Source organism: Xenia sp. Carnegie-2017, unplaced genomic scaffold (assembly GCF_021976095.1).
Source record: "Xenia sp. Carnegie-2017 unplaced genomic scaffold, XeniaSp_v1 HiC_scaffold_22, whole genome shotgun sequence".
In the NCBI taxonomy this organism is placed as follows: Eukaryota; Metazoa; Cnidaria; class Anthozoa; order Malacalcyonacea; family Xeniidae; genus Xenia; species Xenia sp. Carnegie-2017.
Genome location: NW_025813485.1, coordinates 276,381 through 294,185, shown reverse-complemented (window position 1 = coordinate 294,185; position 17,805 = coordinate 276,381). Strand labels below are relative to the sequence as shown.

Below are 17,805 nucleotides of genomic sequence, written 5' to 3'. Positions count from 1 at the left end.
CGGGTTTCTTGAGTTCGTGGCGTTGCCAATGCGAGGGAAAGATGAGTTTCAACGACATATATTGTGAAGCAAGAATGAGCTAAAACTTAAAATAACGAAGTCACGATTTTGAACAAGAAGACGAAAGATTTACTTGTGTCTCAAGTATCGACCATTTAAACAGTCGAACAAAAGGACTTTTGACTTGGTACACTTGCCCTCGATGTAGTATTGTATTATTCGACGTGCCGAAAAGATTCTGCCATTACCCTTTTATATTTACCAGAATTAAAAATAATTCAGGTTTGTAAAACTCAGGAAACAGGTGGATGCAATTTCTACAGGCAATGAGAATGAAATGGCCACAAGGCACACTACACTTTTAAATTTTGATGAATATATTGATGAGGGATATGTATGACAGTGGCAAAAAAGTAAATGGTTTGAACCCGGGAATATTCGTAAGCGTTCATTATCGAAGAGCCATCCTTGGACACCGACTTTTGTCTGCTTGGCTGAGCATCTCGCAAGCAAAGCACCATCGTCGCTGGACAAGGAGATCCTTTTTAAGGCCCGATTAGCAGTAAAATAGATAAAACTCTATTTAGAAATGGTGTGCTGTGCCCCCAACTGTCGTGATTTGACCCTGCAAATTTGGGTGGCGGTCAAGGTAAGATATATTTACGACCACTTCAAATGTCTTTGTCCAAAGAGCCATTGATCCAGCAAAGCCAGTCTGAAGTGAAGGAGCGATGCAAAATGTGCAACCAGGTGATTCTTGTTCGTCGGGTTGGAGGCCATTTATGGTCGTGTATGGAAGGACTGGACACTAGTGATGAAGATGGCCAAGACGCTGAATCTGGTCAGTTTGCTCAGGAGGAAAGTCGAGAATTTGTTATATCTGGTCAAGCACCATCCTCTTGCAACTCCTTAATGTCACTTCCTGCATCATCTGAAGCATCTTTGTCACATACCAAAACAGAGACAATAGCAAGTGTACCAACCACCCTACAAATGTCTAGTGAGTAATAGCAAGTGTACCAACCACCCTACAAATGTCTAGTGAGGTCATAGACATAAAAGAATCAGAGATCTCTAACATTGATAAGATTGTGGACGACATTGTCGATGATACAGTAGCCTATTGTGAACAATATAATGTATTGAGTGCTGTTGAAATATTGTGCTGTTTCCAAAAGAAGATGGTAATTGGCAGAGATTTAGAAGTCCAAGCTTTAGGTGAAGTGAATGAAGGGGATACCAACTTTATAATGATTGACTGTGGCAATGTTTTGAAGACAGCCTTGGATGAAATATTGTGGTTAACAGATTATCAAAAAACATTGCAAGTTGAATTTTATGGGTAAGTATGTCTTGTTTGCATTTGAGACATTGATTATTTGTGAGATACTATACAATAACGCAACTTTTGTAAAATAAATGACATTTTGGACTCCATTTTGAAATTATGAAAAAAACAAAATGAAGAATTTTTAAACTGATGCGTCAGCGCTGACCAACAATAGCGGCTCACCGAATATAATGGCCAAGGCACCGAATATAATGTCCAAAGCACCGCGTATAATGGTCAAAGCACCGCGTATAATGGTCAAAGCACCGCGTATAATGGTCAAAGCACCGCGTATAATCGTCAAAGCACCACGTATAACGGTCAAAGCACCGCGTAAAATGGTCAAAGCACCACGTATAATGATTAAAGCACCGCGTATAATGGTCAAAGCACCGCGTGTAATGATCAAAGCACCCATTGAAATAAATTTGTACGACCTAAGACAGCTATGGCTTTCCATACAGGAGTATCGTTACATGTTTGTGGATGTAGAAGTCCAGGTTAGTAGAGTCCTGAGAAGGACTGTTGTTGTTGTTGTTGAATAACGTTTCGACAACTTTATTGAAAATCTCGAGCAGGTGCAACCCTCGACCTTGGGGAGAACTTAAGAGCAGTTCAGCGCAAGCCCAAGACCAAAGGTCTCCTCGGTTTGCATAAGCCTGTGCAAACACGGTAAACATCTTTTATTTCTCAAATGCATGCTCCACTTTACTAGTTTTTATAAATTAATTGTGATACGTATTGTATACAATATGAATACAATAGAGTATGAGTCCTCTTGCAAAGAATCTTCACGCGCGTAAACAGGAACTATGTTTTATTGATCAAGCATAAAATGTGGCGACTGCTTGGACGCAAGTTGTTCGTGAAAAATCAAAACGTGTTGAATTTATTTCGATTTAGTTCAACTCAACAAAATCAATTACTCAACAGTGTTGTAGTTGATGACGAATTTCTTAGTATTCAATGGAAAGATGGAAATATCGATGAATTTCCACATATTTATCTTCGTGAAAATTGCAGTAAATACCAAAACCCAATTACGAAAGGACGGATAATATCTCCTTTGGATTTAGATATGAATGTTGTACCCAAACATGTCTATATTGACTCCAATGTGTTAAACGTGATATGGAACGATGATCACACCAGTTTATTTACAACTGAAGAATTGCAATTATTGAGGTTGGTGAAGGAAAGATATTATGTTAGGCAGCCGAAAATTTAATTAGCTCAAATCACGGGAAAAAATTGTTAGCGAAAAACTTGCGTAACAAGAAATATACTGCCAGAAGCCACTAGTTTTTTTTTGAATGGCTTGTCTTTCTTTTGAAACATCAACCGGCTATCGAATTTGAAATTCTTTGGCTTAGATAGTAGTGGAAAATTGTTGTATTGTTATGCATTTATTAATACTTACATAAAAACACACGCACGACACCATTATTGGTCAATATAATCTAATTCCAAAGCATTGAACTATAATAGATTTACATGATGTAATATTTAGTTCAATGTTCAAAAGCCAACACCAGAGAATAAACACATTAATACGTTTATATAATCTAATATGAGAAAAAAATCTTTATGCAATGTAAGGCGGTGACATTAGACATGCACTTCATTACGCCAAGATGCTGTCACTCTCACCAACTTATGTTACATAATAACGTAATCTAACTAAAGGAACATCTTAACTTTCCTTAAATATAAAAAAATTCTATATTACTGTTATATTTTACTGCAACTTTGTTTCCGGTTTTGCGCAATAAGATCATAATAACAATGAATGCAAGAGCATGATATAGTATCAAACTTTGTGCAGTTATTGCAATCGAAGATCAAACATGAGTTATTTGAAATGAAAACGTTGTTAAGAAATAATAACGAAACAACATGGCTCAAACTTAACGTACGTATCGCGTTTCATAATATAAGAACTTTACTCTACACGATGTGAGCACTGTCAAGTGGCATGCTATTATTTTATTTTAGAAACATCGATATGAACAGTCAAAAACAAACATAATTCATTTTATACAAGGAGAATAAACAAACTTCTGTCTTTGGACATTTTGAACAATGCTATACAATCAGATTCAATCAAATTAAGTTGTTTTTGTGGTCGTGTATATCGTGAGCAACAACTAACAATTTGTGAGTAAGAAAAAGATCAGTTTTAAAAAGATAAAATACCATGGTGAATGGTCAAATAATAAAGTAATACCATTTACCGTGGTAGTTGCTCTTTTTAAGACACTTTATAAATTTCACCCCACGACAAAGTCTCTATTTTACTAAAAAAGATCAGTTATTAGTGGCCTATAAACAATGTTTGAAAATGCTTGTGATCTTAGATTATTATCCATGTGTTTTCGACACTCGACAGATAATGTAATATTTAACAGATTATTCGATAAATTTAACATGAGACAAGTTTTCAGAAGTCACATTCCAGCAGTCTGAACTGCAATGTCTCCTTGATTTAAACTACTAAGTAAAGTTGATCTTGCGGTCAGAATTATTTAAAACCACCTTTTGGATAATACAGTTACAAAAAATGCTCTATGGTAAAAAAACAAAACCGTTAAATAAAAAATTGATTGACACTTTTAATCACAAACATTGATCATATTCACATACTTTCTGCTGCACGTATCACATTAACTAGTGTGAAATATAAAATTGCATGAAATGTATTTTGTCTAAATGTCCTACAGCCTTACATCATCTCATGTGGCTACTACTAGGGCACATTATCGGTAAATTTTCATTGGATCTGTTGCAACTTCTGAGTATAGACGTACGAATTTTTTTCATTCATTTGTAAACAGTTCGATCGTCTTCTAAAAACTTAATTATAATTTATGAAATTATTTTTACAAATGTTGTAGGCACAAACCTCAGACTCAAGAAACCGAGATATTGGCAAACCATGTAAAATTTTGGGGAGATCTAACGTCGTTTAAAAATAAGGCCATGCCTGTTTTTGATTATCAACGGCTTATGGAAAATGATTATACTTTATATCAATGGCTTGTAGAATTAGCTTTCAAAACTGGTATTGCAAAGATAGAAAACATTCCTGTTGAGAAACTGCAACTACAGAAATTAGGAAATCGTGTTGGTTATCTTGTGTCGACAAATTATGGGTAAATTTATTCCATTTTATTTACAAGTATTTATTGATAAAATTTATGGCTTCATTAAAGTTGTTGTTTACATCACATTTATTTCAGTATAATCCATGACGTGAAAACACACAGTCGAGATAATGCAACAGATATTGGTTATACATCTGCTGAGTTACAATTACATACAGACTACACTTTCACATATCACCAACCTATGGTATGTAAATACTTAGTTTTCATTCACTGTTTTCATAGTTAAGTTCACAATCATATTTTCGCCAAGGTCACTGACGATTTTTACAAACTTCTAGCATCTTCGTCGGAAAACTCATACATTGACAAGAATTTATATCAATTCCATGCTCTTGGCAGTTTAATCTTTGAAATAATACACCAAAAAGATAGTTTTACCAAGCCGTGTACGTTTGAATTATGATGAGAAGTTTTTTTCCTTTTAGATTGGCATGTTCCATTGTTTACAACATTCTTCAAAAGGAGGCGCAAATCGCTGGTCTGATGGTTTTTATGCTGCTTACCGACTTTTTAAAGAAGATCCCGAATCATTTTATTTGCTTGCTGGAACGCCTGTAGCTTTTTGTACGAAAGGCCGATCTGAAATTTGTGATTACAATTTCACTTCACGTCAAAGGCTTATTAGGTTTGAGATATTTATTGAATCATTATGAAATCTGTGTTGACATGCTTAGCCATCTTATACACTTTGTTTTTTCATAGTCTTGATTTCTTTGGTAAACTGTCTCAAGTTTGCTACAGGAACGATTATCGCGATAGGAACATGCCTTTGGAGCCAAAACATATGAAAGCGTTTTATAAAGCTTATGGACGTTTTACAGAATTATTGAATGATGACGAATCATCTTTTTGGTTTAAGATAATGTCTGGTGAAGCTATGACTTTCAACAATTTCCGTGTTCTTCATGCAAGAAGTGCATTCGAAATCGAAAAAGACAGCAAGAGTAGATGGTTACAAGTTTCTTATATGAACTTAGATTGTGTCCACTCAAAAATACGATTGCTTGCTGAAAAACATGGCGTTTCATCTCCAGTATAATGCGCAATATTATGTCATCAACTTAACAGTAAATGTAAGAACTTTGATTAAGATATGGATTTTTATACTTTCATATACTCTAACATGAAGTTGTAAGTGCAGAATCAGTATTAAAGTCATCAATTAACATTCAGGCTTGTTATTTTAGAAATCCTCACTAGTTGTTGTATTATTATGTGGAATTGCAGAATGGTGAAGAAACTTTTTTCATGTACATTTTCCTGTTCAAGCAAAGGCAATTATGTAAAACAAATGAACTCACTTTGATAAGACTCATTCACACGATCCATTTTTAGGATTCGAAAAAATCGGATCGTGTGAACGGGCCTATATAAAGAATGAAAAACATAACTGAAAATCTAAAACGCTATGAAGGCATGCTACAGAGAGACTATTATCTATTAAATTTTAAAATTAGCTACTCACAACAAGAAAAATAGATTTTACATATAAAATAGATGAACATTTTAAGACTGATACTAAATTATTGTAAAGTTAAAAGATATTCAGGATAGTACTGATTATCTTGAAATATAACATACATAGTTGGATTATTTGTGTTATCGACAAAAGAATCATACAGTAGACCAGGATTTTCAGGATCATTTTTGGATGGCGGTGCTTTCATTCTCCTTTTTCCACAAGTGTAATCTCCTACAAGCACCTTAGCAATGTACATTTTTGGTTTTGAACATGAATTTCCCTTTCGAGCGTATTTAATGGAATATGATGCATTCTTAGCAAAATACACTCCATTTCCATATGCAACTCCTAGAAATGTAAATATTTACTCCAGCAAAACTACGACTAAAGTTGTTTGTATTTATTGAATCAATGTTATCTGCACTGGTTCCGTGGAAAAGACGCATTTCATTTACGTTACCGCGCATAGAACTCTTAAAGGCCTGGTACCTAGAATATAATTGAGGGTTTTGTATTCGGTGAATCTCGTACAGTTGATTTGGGCTGCCACCGCAAGCGAAGAAATGATTTTGAACTTCAATATATTCCAATGATGTCGGTGTTAATTTAACAAGCCAGACAATTTGATTGGAAGATTGAGGAGACCAATTTGATGGAACAGAAAAATCTGTAATAAGTAGGAATATATGTAGTCAGAAGAAATGATTTACAAAAGTTTTAAGTAAAAGAGTGTTCTACTGTTGAAGTGCAGATAAAACAGTGAACGTTGTTACTTTCAAGGTAAAACAACACAAACCTGAAGTAGCACCAAGCAACTTTCTTTTTAGTTTCATTGTTTCACCAGTTATTTTGTTTGTGGCATTTTGAGAAATCGATAATGAAGTGACCGTTACGTTCTGTTATTTCTACAGTTGATTTACCATCCATACGGGCAATCTCTATCATAGCATTTAGTTTCGTATCGTAAGTGATTAAATTATTGTATACATCGTGATAACACCATTGAACATTTTCAGAAATGTAATTCATTTGATTCAATCTTTTTTCTTCTTCAAAGAACTGATTTATAAAATCCTTAATCAATGTGCTTGTTTCAATAACCTTAATACGTAAACCTGTCAACGAAATTGTACTTTCATTTTCACATTCCATTCTAATGTGATTATCGACGACGATCTTTTTCATCTTTTCATAATATTTTAAAATCACGTCATAAAGCTTTGCCTGGTTTATTTTTTTACTGATGATTTTATCTTCAATCAACTTTTCAATTTCTTCAAATGCAGAAGAAATATGTTCATATGAACGCCCACAAACCTGAACAGTGATGGACTCTTTTCCACAACCAAATATGAGAAGAAAAAAGTCTGTTTTCTCATCAGACGCGCGATCTAAATGTTCAATAAGTTCAAACTTTTATTTTGGAAACATTTTTATGTCAGATTAAAGCTTGATTCGAGAAAAGCACAAAAACAATACTTATTTGCATATTGCTATTATTTAGGAACTTTGTATCAAATACAGTATTGAAAATGAAATTTGCAATAATTAGAATTTACATCTACAACATCGTTGCTGTGTTTGATCTTAACCCGGGCCTCGACCAATCTGAGCACGCGTTTTTATAATGTTGTTTTATAATTAAAAAATAAAAGATGTTTACTGTGTTTGCACAGGCTTGTATGCAAACCGAGGAGATCTTTAGGAGAACTCGAGAGCAGATCACTGCAAGCGCGAAACCAAAGGTCAAGGGTGCATATGTCTAGAGTTCTCACATATGTCTCCGAAGCATAAAATGTGGCGACTGCTTGGACGCAAGTTGTTCGGCAAAAATCAAAACGTGTTGAATTTATTTCGATTTAGTTCAACTCAACAAAATCAATTACTCAACAGTGTTGTAGTTGATGACGAATTTCTTAGTATTCAATGGAAAGACGGAAATTTCGATGAATTTCCACATATTTATCTTCGTGAAAATTGCAGTAAATACCAAAACCCAATTACGAAAGGACGGATAATATCTCCTTTGGATTTAGATATGAATGTTGTACCCAAACATGTCTATATTGACTCCAATGTGTTAAACGTGATATGGAACGATGATCACACCAGTTTATTTACAACTGAAGAATTGCAATTATTGAGGTTGGTGAAGGAAAGATATTATGTTCGGCAGCCGAAAATTTAATTAGCTCAAATCACGGGAAAAAATTGTTAGCGAAAATCTTGCGTAACAAGAAATATACTGCCAGAAGCCACTATTTTTTTTGAATGGCTTGTCTTTCCTTTGAAACGTCAACCGGCTATCGAATTTGAAATTCTTTGGCTTAGATAGTAGTGGAAAATTGTTGTATTGTTATGCATTTATTAATATTTACATAAAAACACACGTACTACACCATTATTGGTCAATATAATCTAATTCCAAAGCATTGAACTATAATAGATTTACATGATGTAATATTTAGTTCAATGTTCAAAAGCCAACATCAGAGAATAAACATATTAATACGTTTATATAATCTAATATGAGAAAAAATCTTTATGCAATGTAAGGCGGTGACATTAGACATGCACTTCATTACGCCAAGATGCTATCACTCTCACCAACTTATGTTACATAATAACGTAATCTAACAAAAGGAACATCTTAACTTTCTTTAAATATAAAACAATTCTATATTACTGTTATATTTTACTGCAACTTTGTTTCCGGTTTTGCGCAATAAGATCATAATAACAATGAATGCAAGAGCATGATATAGTATCAAACTTTGTGCAATTATTGCAATCGAAGATCAAACATGAGTTATTTGAAATGAAAACGTTGTTAAGAAATAATAACAAAACAACACAGCTCAAACTTAACGTACGTATCTCGTTTCATAATATAAGAACTTTACTCTCCACGATGTGAGCACTGTCAAGTGACATGCTATTATTTTATTTTAAAAACATCGATATGAACAATAAAAAACAAACATAATTCATTTTATACAAGGAGAATAAACAAACTTCTGTCTTGGGACATTTTGAACAATGTTATACAATCAGATTCAATCAAATTAACTTGTTTTTGTGGTCGTGTATATCGTGAGCAACAACTAACAAATCGTGAGTAAGAAAAAGATCAGTTTTAAAAAGATAAAATACCATGGTGAATAATGTAATATTTAACAGATTGTTTGATAAACTTAACATCAGACAAGTTTTCAGAAGTAACATTCCAACAGTCTGAACTGCAATGTCTCCTTGATTTAAACTACTAAGTAAAGTTGATCTTGCGGTCAGAATTATTTAAAACCACCTTTTGGATAATACAGTTACAAAAAATGCTCTATGGTAAAAAAACAAAACCGTTAAATAAAAAATTGATTGACACTTTTAATCACAAACATTGATCATATTCACATACTTTCTGCTGCACGTATCACATTAACTAGTGTGAAATATAAAATTGCATGAAATGTATTTTGTCTAAATGTCCTACAGCCTTACATCATCTCATGTGGCTACTACTAGGGCACATTATCGGTAAATTTTCATTGGATGTGTTGCAACTTCTGAGTATAGACGTACGAATTTTTTTCATTCATTTGTAAAGAGTTCGATCGTCTTCTAAAAACTTAATTATAATTTATGAAATTATTTTTACAAATGTTGTAGGCACAAACCTCAGACTCAAGAAACTGAGATATTGGCAGACCATGTAAAATTGTGGGGAGATCTAACGTCGTTTAAAAATAAGACCATGCCTGTTTTTGATTATCAACGGCTTATGGAAAATGATTATACTTTATATCAATGGCTTGTAGAATTAGCTTTCAAAACTGGTATTGCAAAGATAGAAAACATTCCTGTTGAAAAACTACAACTACAGAAATTAGGAAATCGTGTTGGTTATCTTGTGTCGACAAATTATGGGTAAATTTATTCCATTTTATTTACAAGTATGTATTGATAAAATTTATGGCTTCTTTAAAGTTGTTGGTTATATCACAATTATTTCAGTATAATCCATGACGTGAAAACACACAGTCGAGATAATGCAACAGATATTGGTTATACATCTGCTGAGTTACAATTACATACAGACTACACTTTCACATATCACCAACCTATGGTATGTAAATACTTAGTTTTCATTCACTGTTTTCATAGTTAAGTTCACAATCATATTTTCGCCAAGGTCACTGACGATTTTTACAAACTTCTAGCATCTTCGTCGGAAAACTCATACATTGACAAGAATTTATATCAATTTCATGCTCTCGGCAGTCTAATCTTTGAAATAATACACCAAAAAGATAGTTTTGCCATTTACCAAGCCGTGTACGTTTGAATTATGCTAAAAAGTTTCTTTCCTTTTAGATTGGCATGTTCCATTGTTTACAACATTCTTCAAAAGGAGGCGCAAATCGCTGGTCTGATGGTTTTTATGCTGCTTACCGACTTTTAAAGAAGATCCCGAATCATTTTATTTGCTTGCTGGAACGCCTGTAGCTTTTTGTACTAAAGGCCGATCTGAAATTTGCGATTACAATTTCACTTCACGTCAAAGGCTAATTAGGTTTGAGATATTTATTGAATCATTATGAAATCTGTGTTGACATGCTTAGTCATCTTATACACTTTGTTTTTTCATAGTCTTGATTTCTTTGGTAAACTGTCTCAAGTTTGCTACAGGAACGATTATCGCGATAGGAACATGCCTTTGGAGCCAAAACATATGAAAGCGTTTTATAAAGCTTATGGACGTTTTACAGAATTATTGAATGATGACGAATCATCTTTTTGGTTTAAGATAATGTCTGGTGAAGCTATGACTTTCAACAATTTCCGTGTTCTTCATGCAAGAAGTGCATTCGAAATCGAAAAAGACAGCAAGAGTAGATGGTTACAAGTTTCTTATATGAACTTAGATTGTGTCCACTCAAAAATACGATTGCTTGCTGAAAAACATGGCGTTTCATCTCCAGTATGATGCGCAATCTTAGGTCATCAACTTAACAGTAAATGTAAGAACTTTCATTAAAATATGGATTTTTATACTTTCATATACTCTAACATGAAGTTGTAAGTGCAGAATCAGTATTAAAGTCATCAATTAACATTCGGGCTTGTTATTTTGGAAATCCTCAGTAGTTATTGCATTATTATGTGGAATTGCAGAATGGTGAAGAAACTTTTTTCATGTACATTTTCCTGTTCAAGCAAAAGCAATTATGTAAAACAAATGAACTCACTTTGATAAGACTCGTTCACACGATCCATTTTAGGATTCGAAAAAATCGGATCGTGTGAACGGGCATATAAAGAATGAAAAACATAACTGAATATCTAAGACGCCATGAACGCATGCTAAGAGAGACTATTATCTATTAAATTTTAAAATTAGCTACTCACAACAAGAAAAATAGATTTTACATATAAAATAGATGAACATTTTAAGACTGATACTAAATTATTGTAAAGTTAAAAGATATTCAGGATAGTACTGATTATCTTGAAATATAACATACATAGTTGGATTATTTGTGTTATCGACAACAGAATCATACAGTAGACCAGGATTTTCAGGATCATTTTTGGATGGCGGTGCTTTCATTCTCCTTTTTCCACAAGTGTAATCTCCTACAAGCACCTTAGCAATGTACATTTTTGGTTTTGACCATAAATTTCCCTTCCGAGCGTATTTAATGGAATATGATGCATTCTTAGCAAAATACACTCCATTTCCATATGCGACTCCTAGAAATGTAAATATTACGAACCATTCTTTTAGTTTGCAATAGTGGCATGCAATGAAATGTCGGAAAAAATATTTTTACCATTTACTCCAGCAAAACTACGACTGAAGTTGTTTGTATTTATTGAATCAATGTTATCTGCACTGGTTCCGTGGAAAAGACGCATTTCATTTACGTTACCGCGCATAGAACTCTTAAAGGCCTGGTATCTAGAATATAATTGAGGGTTTTGTATTCGGTGAATCTCGTACAGTTGATTTGGGCTGCCACCGCAAGCGAAGAAATGATTTTGAACTTCAATATATTCCAATGATGTCGGTGTTAATTTAACAAGCCAGACAATTTGATTGGAAGATTGAGGAGACCAATTTGATGGAACAGAAAAATCTGTAATAAGTAGGAATATATGTAGTCAGAAGAAATGATTTACAAAAGTTTTAAGTAAAAGAGTGTTCTACTGTTGAAGTGCAGATAAAAACAGTGAACGTTGTTACTTTTCAAGGTAAAACAACACAAACCTGAAGTAGCACCAAGCAACTTTCTTTTTAGTTTCATTGTTTCACCAGTTATTTTGTTTGTGGCTTGCATTTTTGAGAAATCGATAATGAAGTGACCGTTACGTTCTGTTATTTCTACAGTTGATTTACCATCCATACGGGCAATCTCTATCATAGTATTTAGTTTCGTTTCGTAAGTGATTAAATTATTGTATACATCGTGATAACACCATTGAACATTTTCAGAAATGTAATTCACTTGATTCAATCTTTTTTCTTCTTCAAAGAACTGATTTATAAAATCCTTAATCAATGTGCTTGTTTCAATAACCTTAATACGTAAACCTGTCAACGAAATTGTACTTTCATTTTCACATTCCATTCTAATGTGATTATCGACGACGATCTTTTTCATCTTTTCATAATATTTTAAAATCACGTCATAAAGCTTTGCCTGGTTTATTTTTTTACTGATGATTTTATCTTCAATCAACTTTTCAATTTCTTCAAATGCAGAAGAAATATGTTCATATGAACGCCCACAAACCTGAACAGTGATGGACTCTTTTCCACAACCAAATATGAGAAGAAAAAAGTCTGTTTTCTCATCAGACGCGCGATCTAAATGTTCAATAAGTTCAAACTTTTATTTTGGAAACATTTTTATGTCAGATTAAAGCTTGATTCGAGAAAAGCACAAAACAATACTTATTTGCATATTGCTATTATTTAGGAACTTTGTCAAATACAGTATTGAAAATGAAATTTGCAATAATTAGAATTTACATCTACAACATCGTTGCTGTGTTTGATCTTAACCGGGCCTCGACCAATCTGAGCACGCGTTTTTATAATGTTGTTTTATAATTAAAAAATAAAAGATGTTTACTGTGTTTGCACAGGCTTGTATGCAAACCGAGGAGATCTTTAGGAGAACTCGAGAGCAGATCACTGCAAGCGCGAAACCAAAGGTCAAGGGTGCATATGTCTAGAGTTCTCACATATGTCTCCGAAGCATAAAATGTGGCGACTGCTTGGACGCAAGTTGTTCGGCAAAAATCAAAACGTGTTGAATTTATTTCGATTTAGTTCAACTCGACAAAATCAATTACTCAACAGTGTTGTAGTTGATGACGAATTTCTTAGTATTCAATGGAAAGACGGAAATTTCGATGAATTTCCACATATTTATCTTCGTGAAAATTGCAGTAAATACCAAAACCCAATTACGAAAGGACGGATAATATCTCCTTTGGATTTAGATATGAATGTTGTACCCAAACATGTCTATATTGACTCCAATGTGTTAAACGTGATATGGAACGATGATCACACCAGTTTATTTACAACTGAAGAATTGCAATTATTGAGGTTGGTGAAGGAAAGATATTATGTTCGGCAGCCGAAAATTTAATTAGCTCAAATCACGGGAAAAAATTGTTAGCGAAAATCTTGCGTAACAAGAAATATACTGCCAGAAGCCACTATTTTTTGAATGGCTTGTCTTTCCTTTGAAACATCAACCGGCTATCGAATTTGAAATTCTTTGGCTTAGATAGTAGTGGAAAATTGTTGTATTGTTATGCATTTATTAATATTTACATAAAACACACGTACTACACCATTATTGGTCAATATAATCTAATTCCAAAGCATTGAACTATAATAGATTTACATGATGTAATATTTAGTTCAATGTTCAAAAGCCAACATCAGAGAATAAACATATTAATACGTTTATATAATCTAATATGAGAAAAAATCTTTATGCAATGTAAGGCGGTGACATTAGACATGCACTTCATTACGCCAAGATGCTATCACTCACCAACTTATGTTACATAATAACGTAATCTAACAAAGGAACATCTTAACTTTCTTTAAATATAAAAAATTCTATATTACTGTTATATTTTACTGCAACTTTGTTTCCGGTTTTGCGCAATAAGATCATAATAACAATGAATGCAAGAGCATGATATAGTATCAAACTTTGTGCAATTATTGCAATCGAAGATCAAACATGAGTTATTTGAAATGAAAACGTTGTTAAGAAATAATAACAAAACAACACAGCTCAAACTTAACGTACGTATCTCGTTTCATAATATAAGAACTTTACTCTCCACGATGTGAGCACTGTCAAGTGACATGCTATTATTTTATTTTAAAAACATCGATATGAACAATAAAAAACAAACATAATTCATTTTATACAAGGAGAATAAACAAACTTCTGTCTTGGGACATTTTGAACAATGTTATACAATCAGATTCAATCAAATTAAGTTGTTTTGTGGTCGTGTATATCGTGAGCAACAACTAACAAATCGTGAGTAAGAAAAAGATCAGTTTTAAAAAGATAAAATACCATGGTGAATAATGTAATATTTAACAGATTGTTTGATAAACTTAACATCAGACAAGTTTTCAGAAGTAACATTCCAACAGTCTGAACTGCAATGTCTCCTTGATTTAAACTACTAAGTAAAGTTGATCTTGCGGTCAGAATTATTTAAAACCACCTTTTGGATAATACAGTTACAAAAAATGCTCTATGGTAAAAAAACAAAACCGTTAAATAAAAAATTAATTGTACACTTTTCATCACATGCATTGATCATATTCACATACTTTCTGCTGCACGTATCACATTAACTAGTGTGAAATATAAAATTGCATGAAATGTATTTTGTCTAAATGTCCTACAGCCTTACATCATCTCATGCGGCTACTACTAGGACACATTATCGGTAAATTTTCATTGGATCTGTTGCAACTTCTGAGTATAGACGTACGAATTTTTTTCATTCATTTGTAAAGAGTTCGATCGTCTTCTAAAAACTTAATTATAATTTATGAAATTATTTTTACAAATGTTGTAGGCACAAACCTCAGACTCAAGAAACCGAAATATTGGCAGACCATGTAAAATTGTGGGGAGATCTAACGTCGTTTAAAAATAAGGCCATGCCTGTTTTTGATTATCAACGGCTTATGGAAAATGATTATACTTTATATCAATGGCTTGTAGAATTAGCTTTCAAAACTGGTATTGCGAAGATAGAAAACATTCCTGTTGAAAAACTGCAACTACAGAAATTAGGAAATCGTGTCGGCTATCTTATGTCGACAAATTTAGGGTAAATATATTCAATTTTACTTACAAATATTTATTGATAAAATTTATGGCTTCATTAAAGTTGTTGTTTACATCACATTTATTTCAGTTCAAACTTTGAAGTGAAAACACATAGTCAAGATAATGTAACAGATATTGGTTATACATCTGCTGAGTTACATTTACATACAGACTTCAGTTACACATATCACCAACCTATGGTATGTAAATACTTAGTTTTCATTCACTTTTTTCATAGTTAAGTTCACAATCATATTTTCGCCAAGGTCACTGACAATTTTTACAAACTTCTAGCATCTTGGTCGGAAAACTCATACATTGACAAGAATTTATATCAATTTAATGCTCTCGGCAGTCTAATCTTTGAAATAATACACCAAAAAGATAGTTTTGCCATTTACCAAGCCGTGTTACTTTTGAATTATGCTAAAAAGTTTCTTTCCTTTTAGATTGGCATGTTCCATTGTTTACAACATTCTTCAAAAGGAGGCGCAAATCGCTGGTCTGATGGTTTTTATGCTGCTTACCGACTTTTTAAAGAAGATCCAGAATCATTTTATTTGCTTGCTGAAACGCCTGTAGCTTTTTGTACTAAAGGCCGATCTGAAATTTGCGATTACAATTTCACTTCACGTCAAAGGCTTATTAGGTTTGAGATATTTATTGAATCATTATGAAATCTGTGTTGACATGCTTAGTCATCTTATACACTTTGTTTTTTCATAGTCTTGATTTCCTTGGTAAACTGTCTCAAGTTTGTTACAGGAATGATTATCGTGATAGAAACATGCCTTTGGAGCCAAAACATATGAAAGCGTTTTATAAAGCTTATGGACGTTTTACAGAATTATTGAATGATGACGAATCATCTTTTTGGTTTAAGATAATGTCTGGTGAAGCTATGACTTTCAACAATTTCCGTGTTCTTCATGCAAGAAGTGCATTCGAAATCGAAAAAGACAGCAAGAGTAGATGGTTACAATTTGCTTATATGAACTTAGATTGTGTCCACTCAAAAATACGATTGCTTGCTGAAAAACATAGCGTTTCATCTCCAGTATAATGCGCAATATTAGGTCATCAACTTAACAGTAAATGTAAGAACTTTCATTAATATATGGATTTTTATACTTTCATGTACTCTGACATAAAGTTGTAAGTGCAGAATCAGTATTAAAGTCATCAATTAACATACGGGCTTGTTATTTTGGAAATCCTCACTAGTTATTGTATTATTATGTGGAATTGCAGACTGGTGAAGAAACTTTTGTCATGTACATTTTCCTGTTCAAGCAAAGGCAATTATGTAAAACAAATGAACTCACTTTGATAAGACTCGTTCACACGATCCATTTTTGGGATCCGAAAAAATCGGATCGTGTGAACGGGCCTATATAAAGAATGAAAAACATAACTGAATATCTAAGACGCCATGAACGCATGCTACAGAGACACTATTATCTATTAAATTTTAAAATTAGCTACTCACAATAAGAAAAATATATTTTACATATAAAATAGATGAACTTTAAGACTGATATTAAATTATTGTAAAGTTAAAAGATATTCAGGATAGTACTGATTATCTTGAAATATAACATACATAGTTGGATTATTTGTGTTATCGACAACAGAATCATACAGTAGACCAGGATTTTCAGGATCATTTTTGGATGGCGGTGCTTTCATTCCGCTTTTTCCACGAGTGTAATCTCCAACAAGCACCTTAGCAATGTACATTTTTGGTTTTGACCATAAATTTCCCTTCCGAGCGTATTTAATGGAATATGATGCATTCTTAGCAAAATACACTCCATTTCCATATGCGACTCCTAGAAATGTAAATATTACGAACCATTCTTTTAGTTTGCAATAGTGGCATGCAATGAAATGTCGGAAAAAATATTTTTACCATTTACTCCAGCAAAACTACGACTAAAGTTGTTTGTATTTATTGAATCAATGTTATCTGCACTGGTTCCGTGGAAAAGACGCATTTCATTTACGTTACCGCGCATAGAACTCTTAAAGGCCTGGTACCTAGAATATAATTGAGGGTTTTGTATTCGGTGAATCTCGTACAGTTTATTTGGGCTGCCACCGCAAGCGAAGAAATGATTTTGAACTTCAATATATTCCAATGATGTCGGTGTTAATTTAACAAGACAGACAATTTGATTGGAAGATTGAGGAGACCAATTTGATGGAACAGAAAAATATGTAATAAGTAGGAATATATGTAGTCAGAAGAAATGATTTACAAAAGTTTTAAGTAAAAGAGTGTTCTACTGTTGAAGTGCAGATAAAAACAACACAAACCTGAAGTAGCACCAAGCAACTTTCTTTTTAGTTTCATTGTTTCACCAGTTATTTTGTTTGTGGCTTGCATTTTTGAGAAATCGATAATGAAGTGACCGTTACGTTCTGTTATTTCTACAGTTGATTTACCATCCATAC

The 17,805-nt window shown here is 33.1% G+C and overlaps 5 protein-coding genes across 6 annotated transcripts; 3 read left to right on the top strand and 2 right to left on the bottom strand.

The window, feature by feature from the left end:
- Positions 1-1,598: 1,598 nt before the first annotated feature.
- Positions 1,599-5,665, top strand: LOC124445566 (gamma-butyrobetaine dioxygenase-like). Of its 2 annotated transcripts, XM_046996291.1 has the most exons (7): positions 1,650-1,830; positions 1,909-2,002; positions 2,234-2,515; positions 4,225-4,482; positions 4,570-4,681; positions 4,923-5,122; positions 5,200-5,665. In XM_046996291.1, exons 1-7 carry the CDS (start codon positions 1,779-1,781, stop codon positions 5,534-5,536), a joined length of 1,335 nt encoding a protein of 444 aa, XP_046852247.1. In that variant the 5' UTR covers positions 1,650-1,778; the 3' UTR covers positions 5,537-5,665. The 2 variants fall into 2 exon arrangements, with proteins under 2 accessions (XP_046852249.1, XP_046852247.1); XM_046996293.1 differs by lacking the exon at positions 5,200-5,665 and having other exon boundaries at positions 1,599-1,830; positions 4,748-5,035.
- A 2,009-nt stretch (positions 5,666-7,674) lies between these two features.
- Positions 7,675-10,462, top strand: LOC124446777 (gamma-butyrobetaine dioxygenase-like). The gene is made up of 4 exons (XM_046997655.1): positions 7,675-8,104; positions 9,626-9,883; positions 9,971-10,082; positions 10,331-10,462. The coding sequence occupies exons 1-4, from the start codon at positions 7,737-7,739 to the stop codon at positions 10,460-10,462; spliced, it is 870 nt and encodes a 289-aa protein (XP_046853611.1). The 5' UTR covers positions 7,675-7,736.
- Positions 10,463-11,322: 860 nt separating this feature from the next.
- LOC124445571 (protein mono-ADP-ribosyltransferase PARP14-like) lies at positions 11,323-12,374 on the bottom strand. Its single transcript, XM_046996299.1, has 3 exons — positions 12,228-12,374; positions 11,791-12,096; positions 11,323-11,710 (listed from the first exon to the last, which is right to left on the bottom strand). Exons 1-3 carry the CDS (start codon positions 12,361-12,363, stop codon positions 11,424-11,426), a joined length of 729 nt encoding a protein of 242 aa, XP_046852255.1. The 5' UTR covers positions 12,364-12,374; the 3' UTR covers positions 11,323-11,423.
- Positions 12,375-13,156: 782 nt separating this feature from the next.
- On the top strand, positions 13,157-16,542 carry LOC124445567 (gamma-butyrobetaine dioxygenase-like). The gene is made up of 5 exons (XM_046996294.1): positions 13,157-13,577; positions 15,092-15,349; positions 15,437-15,548; positions 15,798-15,997; positions 16,075-16,542. The coding sequence occupies exons 1-5, from the start codon at positions 13,210-13,212 to the stop codon at positions 16,409-16,411; spliced, it is 1,275 nt and encodes a 424-aa protein (XP_046852250.1). The 5' UTR covers positions 13,157-13,209; the 3' UTR covers positions 16,412-16,542.
- Positions 16,543-16,792: 250 nt separating this feature from the next.
- Positions 16,793-17,399, bottom strand: LOC124445572 (protein mono-ADP-ribosyltransferase PARP15-like). Its single transcript, XM_046996300.1, has 2 exons — positions 17,261-17,399; positions 16,793-17,180 (listed from the first exon to the last, which is right to left on the bottom strand). Exons 1-2 carry the CDS (start codon positions 17,364-17,366, stop codon positions 16,894-16,896), a joined length of 393 nt encoding a protein of 130 aa, XP_046852256.1. The 5' UTR covers positions 17,367-17,399; the 3' UTR covers positions 16,793-16,893.
- Positions 17,400-17,805: the final 406 nt, after the last annotated feature.

What these genes read in the sequence shown, in the direction of transcription:
- LOC124445566 (XM_046996291.1), top strand. Translation starts at nt 1,779, where the DNA reads ATGGCTTTCCATACAGGAGTATCGTTACATGTTTGTGGATGTAGAAGT. An exon ending in CATAAGCCTGTGCAAACACG is followed by an intron (nt 2,003 to 2,233) that starts GTAAACATCTTT and finishes ATTTCGATTTAG; the next exon opens with TTCAACTCAACAAAATCAAT. An exon ending in CTTGTGTCGACAAATTATGG is followed by an intron (nt 4,483 to 4,569) that starts GTAAATTTATTC and finishes CATTTATTTCAG; the next exon opens with TATAATCCATGACGTGAAAA.
- LOC124446777 (XM_046997655.1), top strand. Translation starts at nt 7,737, where the DNA reads ATGTCTCCGAAGCATAAAATGTGGCGACTGCTTGGACGCAAGTTGTTC. An exon ending in CTTGTGTCGACAAATTATGG is followed by an intron (nt 9,884 to 9,970) that starts GTAAATTTATTC and finishes CAATTATTTCAG; the next exon opens with TATAATCCATGACGTGAAAA. An exon ending in TCACATATCACCAACCTATG is followed by an intron (nt 10,083 to 10,330) that starts GTATGTAAATAC and finishes CTTTCCTTTTAG; the next exon opens with ATTGGCATGTTCCATTGTTT.
- LOC124445571 (XM_046996299.1), bottom strand. Translation starts at nt 12,363, where the DNA reads ATGGATGGTAAATCAACTGTAGAAATAACAGAACGTAACGGTCACTTC. An exon ending in GTTGCTTGGTGCTACTTCAG is followed by an intron (nt 12,097 to 12,227) that starts GTTTGTGTTGTT and finishes TACTTATTACAG; the next exon opens with ATTTTTCTGTTCCATCAAAT. An exon ending in TAGTTTTGCTGGAGTAAATG is followed by an intron (nt 11,711 to 11,790) that starts GTAAAAATATTT and finishes TTACATTTCTAG; the next exon opens with GAGTCGCATATGGAAATGGA.
- LOC124445567 (XM_046996294.1), top strand. Translation starts at nt 13,210, where the DNA reads ATGTCTCCGAAGCATAAAATGTGGCGACTGCTTGGACGCAAGTTGTTC. An exon ending in GAAGAATTGCAATTATTGAG is followed by an intron (nt 13,578 to 15,091) that starts GTTGGTGAAGGA and finishes CAAATGTTGTAG; the next exon opens with GCACAAACCTCAGACTCAAG. An exon ending in CTTATGTCGACAAATTTAGG is followed by an intron (nt 15,350 to 15,436) that starts GTAAATATATTC and finishes CATTTATTTCAG; the next exon opens with TTCAAACTTTGAAGTGAAAA.
- LOC124445572 (XM_046996300.1), bottom strand. Translation starts at nt 17,366, where the DNA reads ATGCGCGGTAACGTAAATGAAATGCGTCTTTTCCACGGAACCAGTGCA. An exon ending in TAGTTTTGCTGGAGTAAATG is followed by an intron (nt 17,181 to 17,260) that starts GTAAAAATATTT and finishes TTACATTTCTAG; the next exon opens with GAGTCGCATATGGAAATGGA.